Source organism: Sminthopsis crassicaudata, chromosome 1 (genome assembly GCF_048593235.1).
Source record: "Sminthopsis crassicaudata isolate SCR6 chromosome 1, ASM4859323v1, whole genome shotgun sequence".
In the NCBI taxonomy this organism is placed as follows: domain Eukaryota; kingdom Metazoa; phylum Chordata; class Mammalia; order Dasyuromorphia; family Dasyuridae; genus Sminthopsis; species Sminthopsis crassicaudata.
Genome location: NC_133617.1, coordinates 620,962,736 through 620,986,689, shown reverse-complemented (window position 1 = coordinate 620,986,689; position 23,954 = coordinate 620,962,736). Strand labels below are relative to the sequence as shown.

General features: G+C 35.7%; 1 protein-coding gene across 7 annotated transcripts in view; it reads right to left on the bottom strand.

Annotated features, from left to right (window-relative positions):
* FYB1 (FYN binding protein 1) overlaps nucleotides 1-23,954 on the bottom strand; it is a 199,322-nt gene that overhangs the window by 109,593 nt on the left and 65,775 nt on the right. For 3 of the 7 annotated variants that reach the window (XM_074282613.1, XM_074282609.1, XM_074282615.1), the window contains exon 2: nucleotides 7,062-8,223. In XM_074282613.1, the coding sequence (XP_074138714.1) occupies nucleotides 7,062-8,223 (1,162 nt within the window). Of the gene's footprint in view, nucleotides 1-7,061; nucleotides 8,224-12,914; nucleotides 13,067-21,410; nucleotides 21,503-22,174; nucleotides 22,295-23,954 lie in introns of those variants that run through there. The other 4 variants (XM_074282611.1, XM_074282612.1, XM_074282610.1 and 1 more) reach the window with 4 other exon arrangements.

Here is a 23,954-nt window from a genome sequence, read left to right as displayed (position 1 = left end):
TTGCTTGAGTATACATATTTATTATTAGGGTTTTTTTTTTCAATTAAGGATAATTGAGAAAAGGGAAATAATCAATAGATAAAGAGTTCTGTTTTGGAAATATTGAACTTGAAGTGACTATGGGATGGCTGGCAAAAACATCTAGCAGGTAGTTGGCAATATGGAACTAAGAAAATAAGGTTAACATACACAAAAAAGACAACTAATATTGAAGAGTTAAAAAATTAGGGATCAGAGTAAAAAAAGAGCTTTGATTGGCTAAATAATTATTGGAATCAAACTGTTTATACAAGGAAATTAGTCTACCAGGTGTTTCATATCTGAATTTCATCATTAAAAAAATCAGCTTTGCTCTGTGTTCAGTTCCCAAGTTATTGAACTTCAGTATAGACAAACATTTTCAGATGTACTTTTGTTTATCACTTAAACTAAGTCTACTTTCTAGCTTTGCTTTGATTTAATCACATGCTTTTGTGCCCAGTGATGCAGGAAATTATGTCCAGCTGGAGAGACTGATGACTGAGTAAATAAATTCACATAACTCCAACAGGGCAGGGATAAGAAATTCTTCTCCTGGGGAGAACTTCTGGGTCTGAAAACAGCACTTTTTAAAGGATCTCTTTCCTAGCTCTTCAAGGTCAGAGACAAGGGGTGTTAAACAGAAGAGAAGGCTTAAGTGGTGGTGGGGGGATGTGGTGGTTTGGTAACATGACAGTGATATTCTAGTATTTTCAGGGCTGTCTCACATTAGAGGAACAGAGAGCATCCAACTTGGAGTAGAACCTTTTTAAAAATAAAAACATGCCCCAATAGAAAAACAGCCACATCCTGCATATGAATATGCAGTGGCTCAGGAGTAAACCAAAGCAATAAATCCAAAGTTGGGCTGACTTCTTTGTCTTTATCAAGATGCCAGTTTTGCACTCAACTATTGTTGTATTTGTCCTTCATTCTCAAAAATGAGCATGATATCAGTGATGCTATGACATGCAAGTGAATTATATTGAATTGAGGCTGTTCAAAGTCACCACAACCTCACTTTCCCCCTCAGAGACATCTGGGTCCAGGAACAAGATATATTTCTGGATGGCTGGAGATGGCTCTGGATGCAGTGGGAGACTTCTGCCTTTTTAAGGTCTCACAGATTGGCCAACAATAGGTCCTGGCAAAGTCCTATTTTAGACATTGTTTGGGCTCAGATCAGCTCAGAGAGAATATAAATAGCAATTGTTTCTGTTTTGGCCAGAAACCCAGAGAGTCTTCCCTTCCCAGATTTATTTATATATTTGTGTGTGTGTGTGTGTGTGTGTGTGTGTGTGTATACATATGTGTGCGCATATGTATATATACACATAATGTATATATCCATGTGTATATGCTTATATATATATATGTACACATACGTGTGTATATATTTTGAGAGAGAAACACACACACATAGATGGAGACAGAGACAGACAGACAGAGACGAAGGGAAATAGAGTCCGAGGGAGAGATAGGTAAATATGTAGAGAAAGACCGAAAGAGAGATATCTACAAGTACTACTCTTTGTACTATAGGTAGCATGGCAACATTTCTTCTTGATTTAGTAGCTAAGCCAATTCCTTCCTTTGTATCATAAATGGAGAACTGAGAGTAGAGTCTAGAGTCAGCTCCATTAGGACTATACCCAGTCATTCCCTTTGGTAAAAGACACTGGCAGATAGGAGGGATGAGAAAGAAAGATAGTAAATTTCTGCAATGAATAAAGTTTGGCTTTTTTGTGTGTGAAAATACTTTTATCATTTTTTGACAATACTTTTTAAGCAAGCAAGAATTATTTACATATTCTATACACATATTACTCAAATGTGTAAATGTAAATATACACACATACTTGAGATATAAATGACCATTTAAAGGATGAAATCTGGAAGTCAATAGACTTATGTTATTGCTTTACTTTTTAATTAGCTGGATAGGCACGTCATTTTATGTATTTGAATCTTAGTTTAAAAGGGGAACAGTAATTCTTACCCTACTTGTTTTGCAGTATAATTATGAGGATAAAATGAAATGTGAAAATAGATTGAAGTACTATACAAACATAAGATATAAGGTACTACCGTGTTTCCCCGATAATAAGACACTGTCTTATTATTTTTTTGGGACTAAAAAACACCAGAGGGCTTATTTTCAGGGGAGGGCTTATTTTATCCTCCATCATGCCCCTTTTATCCTCCATCATGCCCATTTTAGCCTCCATCATGCCCCTTTTATCCTCCATCATGCCCATTTTAGCCTCCATCATGCCCCTTTTAGCCTCCATCATGCCCCCTGAGTGCTTATTTTATTCTCCATCGCTTACTGAACTTACCGAGTTTTTAGATGGTCCTGTCTCAGCTCTACTCCGCGGCGCTGCTCTCAGTAGCGCCAGCAAGCAAATCACCAGGGAAGAAGAGGATGACGCGCTCACTGCTGCAGCTCTGATTGGATGCAGCTCGGAGCGCGATGTGCGTTTCACCGGGGAGGGCGGCGCTGCTTACTGAAGGTACCGCTACGCAGCATATAGCGCAGGGGATCACCATGATGACCGTTTTCATAGTAAGTTCGATAGGGCTTATTTTCGGGGGAGGGCTTATTTTAGCAGAATATTAAAGAGTATGTGGGTGTCTTATTTTCAGGATAGGTCTTATTATCGGGGAAACACGGTAGATACATGATTATATTTGCAACACATTATATAAATATCGAGGTTTACATGATATGTGGGCAGCAACTTTACCACATTTTGTTAACTTCAGTGGTCTTTAAGAATCTTGAAGGGATTGTCAATTTTTGTTAAGTTCATCACCAAGTTAATTCTTGAGGTGATAGAAATTGTGGAGCAGTAGGAGAATTAGGTGGTTAGGTAGGATAGGAAAGCACATATCCTTCTTACTCAAAAATTTTCTATTTCATCTGTGCTTAACCAACTAGGGATTTATATGAGTTGAACTCCTCTTCAAAATATCTGCAGCAAGTTTCTCAGATAAAAGTATGCTTTCCAAGATATATGAGACATCTATTCAAATGTATAAAATTAAAAGCATTCTCCAAAAGAAAAATAGTCACATGCTGCATATGTACATGCATTTCTCAAAGGAAGAAATCCAAGCTATCAATGAACACACACACACAAAATGCTCCAAATCAATAATAATTAAAGAAATAGTATTGGTGGTGGAGCTATGAATTGGCCAACTATTATGGAAAGCAATTTGGAGCTATAATCCAGAAGTCACTCAACTGTATGACCTAATTTAACCCGGTGCTTTTATATTTATCTTGAAGAAACTAAAGAAAGGGGAAAAGAACCCACCTGTACAAAAACATTTGTAGTAGCCCTTTTTAAAATATCGAAATCTTGAAAACTAAAGGTTTCATACTTTGGGGGAATGGGGAAAGAAATTATGATATTTGTATGTAATAGATTATTGTTCCTTAAGAAATAATCTAAAAAGATTGCTTCACAGAGTCTAAGGAATTTTGTATGAATTGATGAAATGAGCAGAACCAAGAGGACAATTTATATAGCATAACTGTAAACAGCAGCAACAGTACTGTAAAGAAAAGCCAGAAAAGAAAAAGCAAGGAAGACAACTCAGATCAATTTAATGATCAACTATAATACTAGAGGACTGGCAACAAAACATATTACATATTTCCTGTCAGAGAATGAGAAATATACATTTTGTTGCTACATTTTTTCATTTAAAAATGAAAATTAAATTTTCACAAAGACCTACTCTCTCCTTTCCATCTCACTGAATAGTCAGAAAGCCTCCCCAAATTTGTTATAAACATGTATAATTAAACAAAATAAATTTTTGTATTGGTCTTACACATGTGTATACCATATATATAATATTTATGCAAGCTTATGTGTGTATATGTCTCATATACATACCAATATCTAAACAGGTTACCTACCTCCTGAAGTTAATGGCTTCAGAATGCAGTTTGAGAAATGTGCATATACATAGTAGACAAATAGAGATATGTCTCAATCTGCACTCCAAATCCATCACCTTATGTCAGGAAGTAGTTAATCTGTTTTGTCACAAATCCTGTGGAATTGTAGTTGATCAGAATAACCAAGATTTTCAAAGCTGATGAAATGTGCACTGTTTAGACATAGCCAATATAAAAATTTGCTTTGTTGAATTTTATATATATTACACAAAGGATTTGTTTTCTTAAAAAAAAAAAATTGGAGAGAAAGAAGACTAGCTATATCATTTACCAAAATAGGAATAAAAAAGAAGAAAAGAAGACCATTGAAACATTAAAAGATTATCATGAAAGAATAGAAGGAAGGTCAGTAGGAAATAAAAGTAGGACATCTTTAGAAATAATATGTTGACTTACATATTTAAAAAGAAAAGCAAGCCTATATAAATAATAGAGATCCACACTTTCATGCAAATTGTTTCTCTCTTTTCTTCCTACTTTTTACATAAAAACAGTCACATACTTTGGTATTTAAGTTAAAAAATCAATCCCAGCAACATCTTTAATTCTCTAAATTCTCTTTAAAATTTCTTTCATGGAAGATTGGAGAAAAGATGGAGAAGAAGGGACCATTATGAAACCTGAGGCATTTCAGTAGAGAAGAGATGTTCTCTTTGGATGCTTTTCCTGATCTAGCATAGGCTCAGAGGTGTTTCTTTTCTTTTCTTTTCTTTTCTTTTCTTTTCTTTTCTTTTCTTTTCTTTTCTTTTCTTTTCTTTTCTTTTCTCTCTCTCTCTCTTTTTTTTTTAAACAGCTGAATGGGGGCTTTGGGCTGCTGAAGAAGTCATAGAAGGGGAGAATGGGGACACATAAGTCAGGCACCTAGAAGAGTTTGTCAAGTATTCTTGTGGCTTCATTCACTGAAAACTCTCATATGCTGATTTGGATATCTCTTTACACTACTGATACCAGTTTTTGTAGTACATAGGGGCAAACAAGAGTAATGGTTGGCACTTATGAATTCCTTTAAAAATTTGTTACATCAATTGTTACAATAATTAATTGGGTCATAAAGTAAATGAAGATGCATGCATAGAGATAAAATTAAATGCTTACACATGATCTGCCTTCAAGTCAGAATTATTTCCTAATACAGGCATGTTAGCAATAAGAATAAAAATGAAGATATGGATAATTAATTTCAAAATGTTCAAAACAAATATCAAGTGAATTAATAGAGTCATAACATATAACATAACATAGTAAGGATGTAAGATACAAAATTTGGCTACTATACAAAGATGATCAAGAAATGTCATACTGAAGTGACATCTCTCCAAGAAATTAGCATTCATGGGAAAAGTTCTAGGGTTAGTAGCCTTACTCATTGGAACATGAATGTGTTAGGTTGAAAATATCACTGTTTCTTTTTATTCTCCATGTTTACCAACCCAGGCAGAATATTGTCTCTTGTAAAAAAAAAAAAAAAAAAAAAAAAAGCACATAAGGTAGGATGATTACAGGCAATTAGATAAACCAGAGGGGAGGGGGGCAGAATTAATGTCTACAAAATATCTCCAAACCCTTCTAGAGTGATGATACTGATGACAAAACGAGAGTCAGACTGACAGAACAGAAGGTGTCCTGGGCTTGGAACTAGTTTTGAATTGTACTTTGGGCATTTGTCAGCTTGTAACATTGCACAGGTCATTTTTCTCTCTTTGTCCATTTGTCCATGTGTAAAAAAAAACTAATAATAATAAGGATGTATGCATGTGTGTGTGTGTGTGTGTGTGTGTGTGACAAACTTCTAAGTATGGTAAAGAAAGCAGTTTTTTAAAATGTAGAGTAATATATTAATTTATGAATTATTTATGTTACTATTTTTGATCTAGGTTAACAATTTCATTAGTGTGAAGAATTCCCAGAATTGAAACTCTTATCACCAGCATAGACCAGTATACTCCTTGATATATTATGGTTTTTGAGAGTTGCTTGGGGCACCAAGAAATTAAATGATTTGTCCATTGTTATACATTTGTTATATTTCAGTGTCAGGACATAACCAGAGGTCTTTCATACTCCAAGATTGGTCTTTTATCTATCACACCAAGTTGTTTCTTATCATTATTATTAATAATATATAGATTTGCACTTTCGTGTATAATCATCTTTTCTATTGTGCTATGTTTTTTAAATGCTTGTTTTATTTCACAAAATAATAAATAGACTGTGGATAAATAAAACTGAGGTAGGGTTTATTGAATAGCAGTATAGTAATCTTACTTTTCTTATTGTATCCTTTTCTTTTCTTTCAAAGAGCAACTACATTATATGAGTTATCCAAACTGAACATCACAGAACCATGGTGAGATTTTCTCTTAAGTATGGGTGCAATATTATTTTAACTCAATTGATATATATATATATTGACATATGTTAACTATATATGCATAATACATTTATATCTTTAGTATTATTGAAGATTATTTGGTAGCAAAATTAAAGTAACCAAAATGAGAACACAGCGAACTTAGCCATGCTTATTCTCCTAACTGACTGCCTTCTTATTAAGTTATCAGAATCTAGAAATTTTTACTATCTATGGGCATAAATCAACCAGATCACAGCAGAAAGCAATATCATACAGACAGCAGGCTCTGCTTTATCTCACAAATGGGGCCAGATATATTTCAGTAGGAAATGAAAAAAAATATTGTTTTGGTCACAAAAAATCAAATGCATTTCTCTCTGAGGTATAATCTCTATGGAGGATATTCTTATTTAATGGATGTAAAATTATTTAGCTGAGGAAATAAAATTGCTATTCATCAGTGATTCAATCAACAAATGAAAGCTCCCCCCCCAAATAGTTAAGTAAATTTTCATGATAGACTTACCCCCAAACTAGCTCCATTATTTCCTTAGTATTTCAACCTCCAAGAAAAACAATACTAGAGATAATCAACCCCCATGCACCAAGGAGTGTCATTCATAAAGGGTTAGGGGTTGTCAGGATTTTAAAAGTTTAAGACATCTTCCACTATGGCAAGAAACAAGCTAAGAAGTAAATGAGAAAAGCACTTACTGTTTGTAGCACTGGCCTTTCTGAATCGAGCCAGGTCAACAGTAGGTGGTCTGCTGGGTTTCTGTGGAGCTGGGCCCAGGGTAAACAGTGCAGGCAAGGGCTTCTGCTTAGGGACAGCCGAATGCTTATCTCCCTTTTCTTTCTCTTGACTTCGGTCCCAAGGTCCTGCCACAGTCAGCTTAGAAGGTGGTTTGGGGAACTTTGGTGGAGTGGCACCTGAACTAGAGTCATCCTGGATCATTTTACTCATAAATGCATTCTTAGCTGCATCTATTTTCCTTTCTTCCTTTTTCTCTTCAGGATTTTTGGGAATGCTGGGGGCTGAGCCTGGAGTCCCTCTGCTGGAAACGGGTTTCAGGGTCACACCAGGGAAAGGCATAGTTGAGGGGTCTGTACCCTGGTCTTTGTTCTCAGTATCTTCCTTTGTTGGCTTAAGAGGGTTGACTTTGGGCTTGGAAGGAGGCCCCTTCTGTGGAAATGTGCCCTTGTTGGGGATCTGGTCATCAGGGGAGATATCTGCATTGTGAAAAGGTTTCTGTCCAATTGGTGGTTTGGTGAAAGGGGGTTTGTGGTCATGATCTTGGGAAGAGGTGAGGAACTTTCCTTTAGGGCCAGCCAACTTTGCAAAAACTGGTTTAGATTCATTTTCTTGTGTTGAAGCATTGAAAACAGGCTTTTGGCCAGGAGCTTTTAAGTCATTCTCTTGGTTGACGGCATGAAGCAGTGCTTTGTTCCCAGAGGGCCTCAGGAATACAGGTTTGGACTCTTCCTTTGGCTGATCAAATGATCTGGGACCCACGGGTTTCAGAAATCCAGGTTTCCCCTCAGGATCCCTGTTGGCTGAGCTTGCTGGAGTCCCAAATCTCTGGCCTACTCCAGTAGGTTTCAGATATGGGGGTTTGGGATCCTTGTCATTTTTTTCCTCAAAGGAAGGCTTTAAACCCAAAGGAGGCCTTGGAGTCCCAAACTTGGGTAAATTGTTGGGCCCTGGAGGCGGACTGGCATTCTCTTGGTTGGTGAATATATTTTTCTTTGCTTGTATTCCTGAAGGGGCAGGATGTCCTCCTGCTTTGAATGGTCGACTGCCAATTGAGACCTCCTCTGTCAGGTTGCCCCCAGTGTTAAACTTCGCCATGAGAGACTTCACATCTGTTTTTCCATCCTATAAGCAGAGGGAACAAAAACTAGCTGAAAGCGAGAAGTGTCATTTGTACTATGTTTTACTGTATTCTAAAGGGTTTCCTGGTTTGAGGCTTGTAATGCTGCTGATTGGCTGAGGAGGTGTTGTAACATTTATCTTCCTGTATGGCAAAAGAAGTTATGAGAAGAATAGTTTTCTTTTCTTTTCTTTTTTTTCTTTTTAGAGGGGGAGGGGGAAATGTTTTTTGTTGCTTTTTTAGTATCTTAACCTAACCTTTTTACTTTAATCTTACCTTTGTCCCTCTCTTAACTGCCTTTTTAAAAAAATCTATTTCACTGCCTTTTCTTTAACCTAATCTTCCTTTATTCACCTTTTTGTTTTAATGTAACATTTGCAAGTTGATTCTTCTATAATTTTGCAAGCAAAAATAGTTTTTAAATTAAAATATATGCTATGATAGTCCAACTAATATATATATTTCACACATCTATCATAATAAACTCCTCAAGTTGGTAAGAGTTTTCTTATTTCTGAAATGTCTCTTTTTACTCCTATTTAATCATATGGTTACTCTGTTTGGTTTCAGAGGGTGCTGAAGGAGGAGCTAAATCTTTAAAATAAGCATTTATATTATTACTCTGTGTATGAGAGTGAGACAGAAAGAGAGAGAGAGAGAGAGAGAGAGAGAGAGAGAGAGAGAGAGAGAGACAGAGAGACAGAGAGACAGAGAGACAGAGAGACAGAGAGACAGAGAGACAGAGAGACAGAGAGACAGAGAGACAGAAAACATAGAACTTTATGTTTCTTGTTCATAATCTTTATAATTTATATGGGGGCAAAATGAAAGGAGAGCTTGACAGGCAAAAAGATATTTGTTAGCTTTCAGAAATGAGATAACCTCAGAGGTTTTAGGAACAGGTGCTAAGTTTCCTGTTAATGTGGAAATAATAGTGCCTTTCTCTTAGATGTCTTCTCAGATTTTTTACACCATTGAAAAGTTTATACTTTTTCATGATTTTGATACTGTGCTAGGTAATATCTGTAAGATAATATAAATTCCCTGAAATCAAGGATTTATTTTCAATTTTATCTTTGTATTCCCAGTGTCTGTCACATAATAGGCACTCACTAAATGCTTTTTGAATTAAACTGAACATTATAAAAATTGCCACTCCAAGCTCAGAAGTTTAGGGAAATAAAAGAAAGGGGAATGCATGAGGCATATTAGGCAGAGGGAGAGAGAGTGGTAATTTTTGTTGGGAAAAAAAGCATATATTCCATAGAAGGAAAGTAGTACTTTTTTTTTTTTTCAGCTTTGATCCTACTTTTTAACTCCTCTCCTCTCCAGTTTTTGAGCAAACTCAAACACCACCATTTCTACTCTTATTTCCTTTTCTCTCTTCTCCTTTGCTACTATTTATCCATCCTTCTTAAACTCACAGACTTACAGAAGGGTTCAGAGAAATCAGATTAAGTATTAAGACTTGGTCCTAATTCTAATATATAAGAATAATAACAATTAATATTCATGTACTTTTAGGTTAGCATTTTCAGGTTTGCAAAATACTTTCCAAATATTATATGTATCATTTTATATTTACAATGACCCTGGGAAGGAGGTACTATTTAAGTTAGACAGAGATTGTGTCTTGCCCAGTTTCACACAATTAGTAGTATGTTATTTCATGATCACTTCTATTCCATTCCTTCTTTTTTGCTAAAATAGCAAGGGAGTTGTATGTGATCAAGTGTGAAAAATCAAAACTACTAAATTACCACAGACCTACCATATAAAATAGTGAATTATTTTCAATAAAATGTTAAGCTGCCAGGAAGGATTGAAAAAATTATATTGTTGTTAAAGTCACTGAATTTGTATATGAAATCACTTATTCATTATCAGATTCACAAATTTTAAAGCATCCTTACAGATTACCTAGCTTATTTCTTTTTCTTTTTTTTTTTTTTTTAATGGCAGAAGAAATGTCTATTTACAAAGATTAGAAGGTGAAACAGCTAGTCTATAGTATTCTGAACTAGAACTTTCTTCAACTGGGAGTTATGACATCATTGGTCTGATTCCTATTCAAATCCCCAAGTCCTTGTTTGTTTTGTTTTTCTCAATAGTGATTTATTTTTTCCCATTACATGTAAAGATAGTTTTCAACATTTATTTTTGTAAGATTTTGTGTTCCAGATTTTTCTCTCTCCCTCCCTAACCTCCTTCCTCTCTAAGACAGCATGCAATCTGATATAGGTTATATATATACAAGCATTTTAAATATATTTCCATATTTGTCATGTTGTGAAATGAAAAATTAGAACAAAAAGGAAAAGAAAGAAAAAGTCAAAAATCAAATAAATTAGTCAAAAAGCGTGAAAATACTATACTTCAATCCACATTCAGACTCCATGGTTCTCTCTCTGGATGACATTTCACATCCCAAGACTATTGGAATTGTCTTGGATCACGTATTGCTGAGGAGAGCCAAGTCTATCATAGTTGATTATCACATAATCTTGCTGTTGCTGTGTACAATGTTCCCCTTATTCTGCTCATTTCACTCAACATCAGTTTATGAAAGTCTTTACAGACTTTTCTGAAATCAGCCTGATCTTCATTTTTTAATGGAACAATAATATTCCATTATATTTTATATACCATAACTTATTCAGCCATTGCCCACTTATTCCCAATTGAATTCCCCAATTATTCAGCCAATTCCCATAGTTTAAAAAACTATGTTGTTTTTTAAAGTCACTGAATGAGTATGTGGAATCATTTGCTTATTATTAGTTTCACAAACTTAAAAGCAACCTTATAGATAGATTATCTAACTTACTTCTTATTTTATGGCAGAAGAACTGGCCATCAAATTTCCACTTGATTTCCAAATTCATTCATTTTCCAAATTTGAATGAAGAGATATGAGAAGATAACTTCAAACTACTCTTTCAGGAGATGGAATGTCCACAAGTGTTACATATGCCATGCATTTTTTAACTTTTTCAATGAATATTGGTCACTTGTGCTGATTTGTTTCCTCTCTAGAAAAATACTACTTGTCATATAGGATGTCTCTCTGGGAGGGGGTAGGAAAAGAGTAAATGGGATACTATGGTAATGTAAGATGTAAGATACATATAAATAAAACCTTTTTAAAAAATCTCCCAAATTTGTAAGGAGCTCTAGTTTATGCCTCAATAGTTAGTGGTAGGTTTCCAAAACAAGATTTTAAACTAGGTCTTTTAGCACTCTTTTCATTTCCTCTCCATAGCATGTTCCATTTTTTTCTCTTACTTCAATTACTTTATTTTATAGAGAATTCTTTTAAAGCTTCAAGGTCATACAGAGAAGAACAACTTTAAATGAATAAGTCATTTTGACTTTTATAAACATCCAAATTTACTATAAAGGACACATGAAGAAAGCCACTCTCTTCATCTAGAGAAAGAACCAACAAATAAAAGTATGTATAGAATAATTTTACATATTTACACACATACACACACACACTTTTACACCTATTTTTGTCTAATGAAAGCTATCTCTAGAGTGAGAGGGCAAAAAAGAAGAAAAAAGGAAAAAAAAATTACATGATAATTATTATGTTTTTAAAAGAAATAGCAAGTTGCACATAATAAATTTGCAGTTTCATGTGCAATCCCCTTTTAAATTATACTATGCTATACAAATGCTTGTTTTATTTCATAAATTAAAAAAAAAATTCAAGGTCAATGTGTAATTAAGTGTCCTCAAAGCCAGGAAGACCTGGATTCAAGTCCTGTTTTAGACATTGTCTAGCTGGGTAAATTTTTTGGGGGGAGAATCACAACCTCAAATTGATTTAGGTAATTCTCTAAGACAGAACACTCCAAAGAAGGCAAACTTCATAGTGGTAGCTGCAAGAAAAGGGGGCCCTATGTCAATGAATATACAAGTCTGATAACTACCCCCTAAAACTTCTCAAGCACTGAAAAGATCTAGAAAAATTAGGTAAAGTAAGAGATTAAGTTCCTATGGAGGACTTCTGGAAGACATAGTAAAGGGGGCAGCTTGCAAGAGGAAGACTGACTATATTAGGCAGCAATCAAGAAAAAGAAAGCTTACAACTACATAGTATTACATCTATGAACCTCTCTTTTCCTCAGTTTTCCAAGTACTTCAATTATTGTGTAAGTTCAAGAGAAAAAAATACTTCACCCATAAACTGATAATACAGGCAGGCAAAATGATAAAAATCTTCAGTACTAAGACTTGTCCTCATTTCACTATTAGACTAAATCAATATTCTAGTCTCTAGGGTCTTATTTAGTTTTAATAGCCTTTGAAGATAAAATTTCCATTTATTCATATGAGGACATATTTCATCATCTAAAAGATCTTACCATTAGCTTTTTTTTTTTTTTAATTCAAATTTTTAGGTTAAAAAAAGTACATTTTTTCAAATTGCTTGCATGTTTCTCTTCCAGGATTATCTAAAATGGTATATCTTCTTATGTACACTAGCTTGGCTTCAGGAACCTTATTACCAAATTATCCATAGTCATTGCTTTGTGAACAAACATGGAAATTAGATTTTATCCTCCTTCTTAGGAAAATGAAAGTTAATTCCATTGGTTCCTTACTTATGGTCTTCCTTAGAGATTTTTATTCATGTGAAGCAAACAGATGGGGATAATAGGGAACATATTCCCTTGTGTAACCTTACCATGGCTATAAGAGCCTCCAGGAAAAGGATCGTCACCAGAAAAAAAAGTTTTTTGATCCGTCCTCTGAAAATCCAGTCAACAGCTCCGGATTCCAGAATATCTTTTTGATTTTAGCAATCCACATGGAGAAAGTCCCTATTTAAACAGAAGGCTGAGAGAGCATTAAAAGACAAACCAGGCTCTTGTATTCCCATATCTAACCTGAAATGCCTTCCATCGGGTAAGCATACAGTGTTTCATTTTCATGTGAAGAAAATTAGAATGAATTGCCCTTTTGGCTCAAGGGATGTTGTTTTTCGAGCAAAACTAGGGGATCACTATACACTTACTGTATGAGGATGTATTCTGATGGAAGTGGATATCTTCAACATAGAGAAGAGCTAATCCAATTCCAATTGATCAATGATGGACAGAATCAGCTACACCCAGAAAAGGAACACTGGGAAATGAGTGTAAACTGTGAGCATTGTTTTTGTTTTGTTTTGTTTCTCTTCCCAGGTTATTTTTACCTTTCGAATACAATCCTTCCTTTGCAACAACAACAACAACAAAATTCGGTTCTGCACATATATATTGTACCTAGGATATACTATAAAATATTTAATATGTATGGGAATGCCTGCCATCTAGGGGAGGGGGTGGAGGGAAGGAGGGGAAAAACTCGGAACAGAAGGGAGTACAAGGGATAATGTTGTAAAAAAATAATAATAATTTACCTATGCATATGTACTGTCAAAGAAAATGTTATAATTATAAAAATTAATAAAAAACAAAACAAAAAAAATTCTTCAAAAAAAAGGGATGTTGTTTTTGTTTTTCTAGGGATTAGTTGTATTAGAATAAACTGCACTTGGACTAGGCAACTATACTGAACGCACTTAGCCAGCACAAAAGAGTTAGGCCAGGTGATGAGATTTTAGTACTGTGTGTCTTATAGAACATTTCATTTTTTATCATGAAGGTCTTAAAAAGAAGTAAACCATTTCACAAACTTCTGTTAATAAATCTGAAAAAAAAAGTTATATAGTGTCACATAAAGTGCTAATTTGTGGTGAGCCACAAATTTTTCTTTCAAAATGTTCTGGGAACTGACCAATTGCATGGGCTCTTAATTCATCTCCTACAGAAAATGAGTATACATTTTATAGTGAAAAACCAATGTTCCCGAGAAGCAAGCTTAGGGGACCATTTCATAACAAGAACATGGTAAGGACAGGTTACATTTTTATCTTTTCTGAATTTAGTCCTAAAAAACAAAGACAAAACAACTTCAACTGACTATATGCAACAAGATTATATATAGGAAGGAAACTTCTAAAATCTAAAAACAAAGGTCACTTAAAAGCAAATTTCTTTCTTTCTTTCTTTCTTTTTTTTTTTAATACTGATTTGTTTCATACTTGGGGGAGTTCTCATTGCCCTTTATCTTTTTCCCATGAAAAAAGTGAAAAGAGAAAATAATTTTGAATTTGTTTCACTTGGCAAAGGAAATTATTTAAGATGATCAGCATTGAAGTGGTCATGGTTGAATCATAAGAGGGCTTCAGTTCTATGGCAATGGGTCATATATTGCTTTGGGGTGTGCCTGATGGACAAACTGAGGGCACCAGGGAGCTTGGTCCTATCTATGTTTTCTCTACATTAGAGTGTGTGAGGGGATGTTGCTCATGTACACTTTTAGCTTTTTTTTTTTTTTTCAAGTTATCAAGTAGTGATGCCATTTCTTTTCCTGTCACTCTTAAGAAACTGCGTTTTCAGCCACCTAGTCCAGCTAGTATGGTGGAGATTCACAAATGACATGATCATCCCCTAAGATATTGCTGTATAGATCCTGTTGATACCTATGAGAATTGCTAGAACTAGAACATAGTCTTCTAATAAAAGGTGAAGAAGAAAGGAAAAAAAGAACTACCAAAATTGGACAAGGCTCTAGTCACTAGGGCAGAAAGTAGGACTGAAAATCAGGGGCAGATACAAAGGAAAATGAACTCCACATTTCTCAAATTTTATAGGCTAAGGTTGAATGTCTATAAAATTTGAGAGGACAAAATTTTTTTCACCAATCTTTAATTGAAGTCTAATACTTCAATTATGAATTAAACCAAGGGATAGGAATAATCACTTTAAAAAGTTACTTTTAAGCAGATAAAATCTGGCGCCATAGAGTACTGGGTCTGGAAACAGGAAGATCTGCCTTCAATTTACTGTTTCTGGCCCTTGTCATCTCACTCAATTTTACCTGTAGCAGGCAACTCCTTAGGACTTAACTGATACAAAGTAGCTTATAGTCTGCCTCCCTTGTAAACAGAGATCTCATATCAGAAATTTCCCACCAAAAAGCCCAAAAACCAAAAATCTGATATTTTTCATATATCTCTTTAAAAGACCTAGACTGGTATATTGATACAATTTCATGAGCATTTGTTATGTTCCTGTTTTATTTGAGAGAATGGAAATGCAAAGATACAAGTGAAACATTTCTTGTCCTCTCAGAGCTTACACTTTATTGGAGGATAAAACTTGGATAAATCTATATAAAAGTTTTGGAGTTAGAAAGGAATGCAATTAGGAAGGATAGTGATATAGGAGGGAGCCAGTTTACAAAGGTAGAGGTGAAAAGAGGAAGTATTCTAGGCTTGGGTGGCAGGAATGGGGAAAGAGTTTCTTCAAAGCCTCAAATGCAGGAGGAAGTGGAATGTTGCTTATGGGGAGCACTGGAAGAATGATAAAGCTAATTGGAATGAACCTGTCAAGTGAATGAAGAGGAATAATGGGTATAAGAATAGAAAGACAGACTGAAGCTTTATATAAACAATTTGTTTATATAGGAATTTGTATTTTATTTTAGAGGAACTTAGAGGAAGCACTGAAGCTTCTTCCTCCTTTTAAAGATTGGATCTTCCTATCTAGGTTGGAGGTACAGGGCTTTTCATGAGCCAGAACCTATGACTGATCAGCATAAGCTTTTTGGTCTGCTCTGTTTCTGATCTGGATCAGTTCACCCATCCATAAGTATTTGGTGGCTTTCTGTACTTGGGGGCTCACAATATTGATATCTATCATCTGATCTACATAGCCCATTGCAGCTCATTCCTCCTGAATTCAAGAGATTTTCTAGTCTTCATGGATTTGATAATTGGATTACAGGCATGTGCCATCATTCCTGGTGTCTGAAGCTTTTTAGGTGAGGGAGTAACATGGTCAGTTTTAGGCTGTAGAACTATCATTTGGTAGTTGTATAGGATGATGGGTTGGATAAAGAAGATGATGGAAGAAGGGAGACCACATGAAAGAAACAATGCTAACTTGAAAATAGAGTCTGAACTAAAATAGGTATTATTTAAGTAAAGAAAAAGAGGAAACTGTGAGACTTATGAAGATAGAATTTGTTTCATGCTGTTCTTATGATTAAGGTGGATTGGTAGTACATTTAAGATGGATACAGAATAAGGTTAATGATTGGACTTAAAGAGTAATCATCATTCAATGTCAGTTTGGAAGGAATTCAGCTGAATGTTCTGGGGAACTAAACTTGGTTCTGGCTATTGACACTTTTATCAATAATTTGGATAAAAACATAGATAACATAGCCATGAAATTTGCATAATGAACAAAGATCAGAAGTATAGCTAAAACCAAAAGTCTTTAGGTCTTGGAAGAGTGGAACATTAGACTGAATCTAAAAAGATATGATTTAAAGGAAATAAATGTAAAAATATACACAGGTTTGAAAAAATAAATTTTGCAACCACAAGTCAGAGGAGGCCTTGTTAAATAGAAGCTAGTTTGAATGGGATGGGATTTGGTGGTTAAATGGATTCAATATTAAGACAATAGTGTGATGATATGGTTTAAGAATTCATTAAAATGGGACAACTAAATGGTGCAGTGGATAGAACCCTGGAATATAAGGGTCACCAGCTAGAGTCTAGAGAGGAGTGATTATGTCTGGAAAAATAGGTTAAAGCTTTATGCAGAAAACATAGATTCTGGAGTAAAGAGGATCCAAGTTCAAATCTAGTCCCAGATACTTATTAACTATGTGATCCTGGGCAAATTGCTTAACTCTAATTGCCTCCTAAAATTTTTCATTAAAACTTTGGCTGTCATGAGAGGCACAGTGTCTAAGACTAAGAAGGATCAGTACTTATCCATTTGATTCTAGTCATATGGCCATCTGGTGTATTATGCTTCATCCTGAATACCACAACTTAGTAAGAACAAGATTAAATATATCCAAGATGTTAGAAGTTAAAAGGAATGTGGGATATTTAACCTGAAGAAGAAAATGCTTTGTGAGATATGATAGCTTTCTGGAAGTATTTAAAGGACTTCCATCGAAGGGGAAAAAGACTATTTCTACTTAACTTTTGAAGGCAGAACAATTTATTTGCTGCTGCTGATGGTGACTCCCAAAGTCACAGTGTTAGCAAGTAGCAAGAACGGGATTTGAAATTGTCTTCAAAATTTTAATAGTATTCTTTCCACTTACAGCTAAAAAGTGAAGTAACTTTCTACGATAGTTCTCTTCAAGTGTCATATGGAAGAGGAGTTCAATTCATTTTTCCTGGCACAACTTGGAATAATATACAAGGTCTAGATTCAACTTAGATTGAATGGAAGAAATAACTTCTGGTTATTAGAGCTTTAGATTAGAAATCATAGAATTGCTGCTGAAAGATAATGTCTTCCTCCTTATATCCTTCTTCCATCTTAAAACCAAGGTTAAATGGACGCTTCCCAGGGATCTAGGAAAAAGGATTTGTATTTAAAGTTTGACTCACAGACTTCAAGTCTCTAACTCTTATGACTAAGATCCTCTTAAAGAATGAGAATTATAGCATGTTCAATTAGATTACCATAAACTAAATCCTAGACTGTTAGACAAAAGTGTTTTTTTTTCCTTAATCTTCATCCCCTATTTTTACAAATGAGGAAACTGAGTCCCAGACAGAAGTAGTGGCTGGTTCCAAGGACATACAGGTAATTAGTGGAAGATTTAAGATTTAAATCCCAGTCCTTAGTTAGACTTAAGTTCAGAACTTATACTGAAAGAAAAGTATAATATTTGTTCTGTTTTTATTCTTAAACATAATACAAGGCAGCTAGGTGGCAAAGAGGAGAGAGAGCACCAAATCTGAAGTCAGGAGGACCTTAGGTTCAAATCTGACCTCAGACACTTAATTCTAGCTGTGTGACCCTGGGCAAGTCACGTAACCCCAATTGCCTCAGCAAAAAAACAACAAACAATAACAACAACAAAAACCCCACATAATACTAATGGAAGATAGCTGGGGATAATAGATTTTATACCAGGTATCATTTGCCTCATTGTCATAGAGCACTGAAGAAATTAATGCTCATATCATTTTTCAGAAATGGGTAGGTTGCAAATTATAACATGGATGATAAAATAACACAAAACAAGTATTTTTCAAATCTCTTAGATCAGGGTTTCTTAAAATTTTTTCATTTGCCATGCTTTTTTTGCCCCAAAATTTTTACAAAACCCTGACTACATAAATATGAAAATTAATATAGAAATCTAATCTTTACTGATAATAACTCATAATTTTGTGACCTCCCACATTATGAGACCCCAAATGATCATGAACCACAGTTTAAGAAGCTGAATCTTAGATTACTGCTAATATCATTCTTTGTAGTAGCCACTTAATCATGTGCTATCTTGAACTGTTATATGTGTCTATTCTTTCTCCCCAAGTAGAATATAAATTCTTTGAGACATTGTTTCTTATTCTTCTTTGTAGCCTTTACAAAATACTCTAATTCATAAACTATAAGTTCGGTAAGGAAGTTGTTTATTTATAGAAATTGATGTTTGCCATAGAGGATGGAGCAGCTTAAGGTTTGGGTGAACATTTTCCTCCTGTTCTCCAAGAGCTTCAGAATCCTAATGACGGACCTTTTATAAGAATTAAATGTGTCCAGCCAGGGCAGATTCCAGCTGGCTAAGTGATTGTGGCTGTGGGAAAACACCAGCCTTCCCCCTCCCTACCCAGCCCCCACTGCTTCTGCCATGGCTCGTCTACAACAGGATGTGGGAACTAATCTCACCACACATTGAGCTCTTGGTACAGGAAGAAGTTCCAAAGTCAAATGTTGATAAAATTTTTTTAACAAGGTACCAGGCAGATGAAGGGAGAGGCCACTATAAATACTTGTACCCATCACAATCATTCAATGAAAATGGAGACCGTCTTCTTCATCAAACCACAGTGTGGGAAAAGGGAATCCTGCAGTAACAGACATATAGCACACATTGACAATATAGTTGGCTGCAATGTGAAGTGCCTCTTGAAGCTCTATGGTGTGGTGAGGTGTACACCTTGAGAAGGGGATGAGAAAACATCTTTGGTAACACTGATGTTTTACTTTCTGTGCTTAACTTCAAGGGCTATGTTTCTTTTTAAGCATTTGGCATAAAGCCTAAGAAAGAGCACCTTTATCAACAACCACCAGCACCTGGAAATGAGTGTAAACTGTGAGCATTGTTTTTTTTTTTTTGTTGTTGTTGTTTGTTTGTTTTGTTTTGTTTCTCTTCCCAGATTATTTTTACCTTCCGAATACAATCCTTCCTTTGCAACAACAACAACAACAAAATTCAGTTCTGCACATATATATTGTACCTAGGATATACTATAAGATATTTAATATGTATGGGAATGCCTGCCATCTAGGGGAGGGGGTGGAGGGAAGGAGGGGAAAAATTTGGAACAGAAGGGAGTACAAGGGATAATGTTGTTAAAAAAAAAAACCTATGCATATGTACTGTCAAAGAAAATGTTATAATTATAAAAATTAATTAAAAAAAAAAAACAACCAACCACCAGCACTATCAGCTGGTCCATCTTGCTGTAGAGATGAGAGAATTTGGACTTTTTCTAAATGCTAAATTCTATGTCCTATTTTAGTTTCCAGAATTACAAAGTAGAAGAAACCAACAATTTATTTAGTACCAGGAAAACCCTGGATAATGATACCCTTTCCCCATAACAGTACATCAGTTTAGATTAGACTACAACAACAATTAGATTGGACTGTGTGACCCTGGGCAAGTCACTTAACCCCAATTGCCTCAGGAAAAAAATAAGCAAAAAACCCCAATTAAATTGGGCACTGTGTTGTGTCTCCTCTTAGCTTCTTGAGTAGCTCAGATCATGAGAATGACAACTTTTCCTTGATTAAGAATCCCAAAGGATTTGAAGAATAGAGAAAGTGCCCTAGAAATTAAATACATCTTTCTTGCAAATTTCTGTATTTTGTCCCTCCTATTCTTAATTCTTTGTAGCACACGTAAGTTGAAATATCCTTTGCCCAGCTTTTTGTAAAGATGTGAATGTCCAGGTTGCCCTCAGCTCCTAATGATGCACACAGAGTAAACAGCTTATCTAGGACTGCTCTTTAGGGCACTGTTGGGAAGATGGGAACACTGCTGTCCTGGGGTAAAGTGCTAGGACATAGAGAAGATGGAGAGATCTTTATATCCTTCAAAGCTGGAAAAGTAGTTCTCCCATCAATGGGTGAAGGTTGTGGAGAAATCTGACTGAAGTGGAGACTTCTTCACCCATTTCCCTATCTAAGGCACTCTCTCTTCAGGAATATATTAGAAAGCAACATACTCCAATGCCTGGAAAAACTTCCCCATCAAGTCAACTCTGTGGTGGACCCAGAAGATAGAACAAAACTCCTCAGCCTCTTGGAATAGACCTTAAAATATTAAAAAAAAAAAATCTTAGCTTAAGGGTTTTTTGATTAATATGTTTCCTTAATTAAGGTATTAGGCTAAAAAAAGGTAGTTTTTAACTCCACTCTTTTCAATTTTTGCCATAAAAGAATGTCCAAGGGGATTTAAAATAGAGTGGCTTTAGCTTTCTCTAGGCCACAAAAAGTAGTGGATTTAGTTTCTAATTACATTTTTCATAGATGGCTATTCTCTTGAAAGATTGCATAGTGTAGGAGAAAGTGAAATGACCTCAGTCAGGAAGACCTGGGTTCGAATGTTATGTTTGACATCCCCTTAGTGATATGATTCTGAGAAGCCTCCCAGTGTCTCAGAAAGCTGGAGAGCAGCTGCTGATCTCTGTCAGTACAAATGGTTTCCTCATCAGGAGTTCTCTATTTTACTTGTTCAGTTTTTCAAACATAATTGGAGATTTAAAACTATTCCTTTCAGATTTCCCATTTGTACATGTTGTTTAGTCGTTATTTTATCATGTCTGACTCTTCCTGATCCCATTGGGGTTTTTCTTGGCAAGGACACTGGTTTGTCATTTCCTTCTCCTGCTCATTTTACAAACAAAGAACAAGATTAAGTGACTTACCCAGGATCAAACAGCTAATGTGGGAGACCATATTTGAAGTCAGAAAGATGGGTCTTCCTAACATTAGTTCCACCACTATCCACCCACTTGGCTCAGAAGTTCCTAATACTGATGAAATTAGAGGTCCCAAAACAAAAAATCAAACCTCACCTCAAAACCACAAAAACAGTTTTTTTCCACTTGGTCTTCACTGCTTGGGCAAGTACCAAAAGTGGCAAGGGGAGGGATCCCAGGAATCCTCAGAGAAGCATATGGATAATCTGCCAATTACCTAAGCCAACTATAGAGAGGGGAGACTTGGCTATTTTCACAAAGACTTTATCAGCAACTCATTTGTCATATTTTGTCTTCCTGGTTCTCAAGGCTTAGTTTTTGCCCTCTTCCTCCTCCTCTCCCCTCCAGTCTGTTCCCCACCCACAAGGAAGTAAAAGTTCCTGATTCCTTTCACCTGTTCACCCTGCTCCCTCTCCCCCAAGTAGAAAGCTGAATTCAGACAAACTTCCTCTTCAGCAGTTCTACTTTCCCTTGAACACAAACAGCAGAATCAGCGACCATTGCAAATATCCCTTTGACTCAGAGTGCACTAATCTCCAGATCTAATCCTCAGGGTCAGGAAAAGACAGAGGATCTTAGATTCAGAGCTGGAAAACTTTTCCATCTAAAGGAGACAGCAGCCCCAAGGGATTATGTGACTTGCTCAGGATGACACGGTAAGTGTTAAAGGCAGAATTCCAACTGAGATTTAATTTCAAGTCAAGCACTATGTCCCTTACACCATGCTGTTTTTGTAATAAAACTTCATTCTATCAGAGGATTTTTAAAAAAACAGCAAACAAATGATTTGCTCATTTTTCTTTCCTATACACATTCTCCCTCTCCTCCCATCTAACACACACACACACACACACACACACCTGAAGGGGGCTCCTCTCCTTCCTGCCTTCCATCCTTCTTTTTCTTCCAGCACTCAGCAAGGGTCAAGAGTGTCTCTGGGCCAAATCCCACCTAGAGAGGTTGTCCCTGCAGGCAGGTTGCTGGAGCTCCCTTCCTGGCCTGTGCAAGTAACTGTGAGCAAAGCTGCTTTGAAGTGCCAGCCACCTGCTACCTAATTTAAAATGACAGCAGCTGCTCACCAGGGAGGGACCCTCAGCTGACCTGAAGCCAACACAAGCCAAAGAGTTGAAAGAGAGGGGTAAGGAAAATGGAACAAGGGGAAAGAGATGGAAATATTACAGAAGGAGACTTTGTGGAATAAGGAGTTGTTTGTATGGGTTTTTCTCCCCCCTCCTTTTGGACTCTGAAGAAAATGAACTTAGTGTTACATAGCCAAGACTTCATTTGGGCACTGGTTTTACATATTTGCCATTTTTCTTCTCTCACATGAACATATCTACATATACATACATATATGTATCTACAAATATATGGACATAGAAATATATTTCACACCAAAGTAAGCAGAGATCATTGTCTCACTCACCTTTGTAATTTGAGATTCTTTCCCTTTGGAGTCACCTTTTCTCATTGACATCTTCTTTATTACTTTCCAAGATTTACCTAAAAACATCCTATTGTTTATGCTCAAGTTCCACTTTTTGGTGAAGATTTTCTTTTCTTTCCAAAGTACTTTGTCTTTTCTTGGCTTAAAGCTGCTTTAGCAATGATAGAGTGGGTAATTCGTGACTACTAGAAACCAAATATATAGTGAAGCAGGAAGGAGAGAGTATGTGGTAGCTTACTTTCATCATGTGCAAAATTTTTGTTTTATTTAGATTAAGATCTCAGGACAGAAGTGACCTTGACTTTCTTTTATTCCCCTCCCCCCCCTTTTTGAAACACCTCATATATACTTTTATTGATGTTCCCATTTAGTTAATAATGTATTATTGAGTTGATGATACTTTGCAGGGAATTAACAAATGGCTTTAAACCAGACAAGTACTGGTTCTCAGCAGTTGTTGTTTATTAGTTTCAAACCCTGAAGTACAACTTTTCAAAGGCCTTTTCTTCCACCCTGTGTTCCCCTGAAATATCATCATGAACTCTAGGAAAAGTCTTTCCATGTAATCTCAAGCATAGTAGGGACTACTTGAATGAGTCATAATCATAGTTATAATTTTAGACAGGACTTTAGAGAAAGATCAATTATATAATCCAATTTTGTCATTTTTATATTGGATAGGTCTGGACCTGGCTGAAGGAAGAGTATCTCTTAGGAAGTTCTCCATCTGGTAGATGTGGAAAGGCTTAATTTATTAATTACTTTCAGTTCTCCTCCAGTTACTGTTCTGTTAGAAGGTGAGGTGGGAGTTGGTAGGGTGGGGTGGAAGTGCTCATAGTCCAGAGTTTGAAGGGGCAACTACCTAGATAACTTGGAAATGACTCTGATTGGGTTAATCATATAACAGAATCTCCTAAGCAGGAAAAGCTTTCCAACCCCATCTAAGTCAGCCCATACCTGAGCAGAAATCTTTCTATAATATCTCATATTAGTCATCCAGGCTTCACTTGATCTCAGGTGATTGAGAAGTCATTACCTATTCAAGGTAGCATGTTCAATGGGATGTCCAAAAGTCCTAGAGGACTGGAATATAGAGGCTATTAAAGGGAATTGTATAGGGTAGGGCTGAAAAGGTAGCTTCTATTAAGACCATGAATAAATGACCTCGAATGTTAGGCAAAAGAATTTGAATT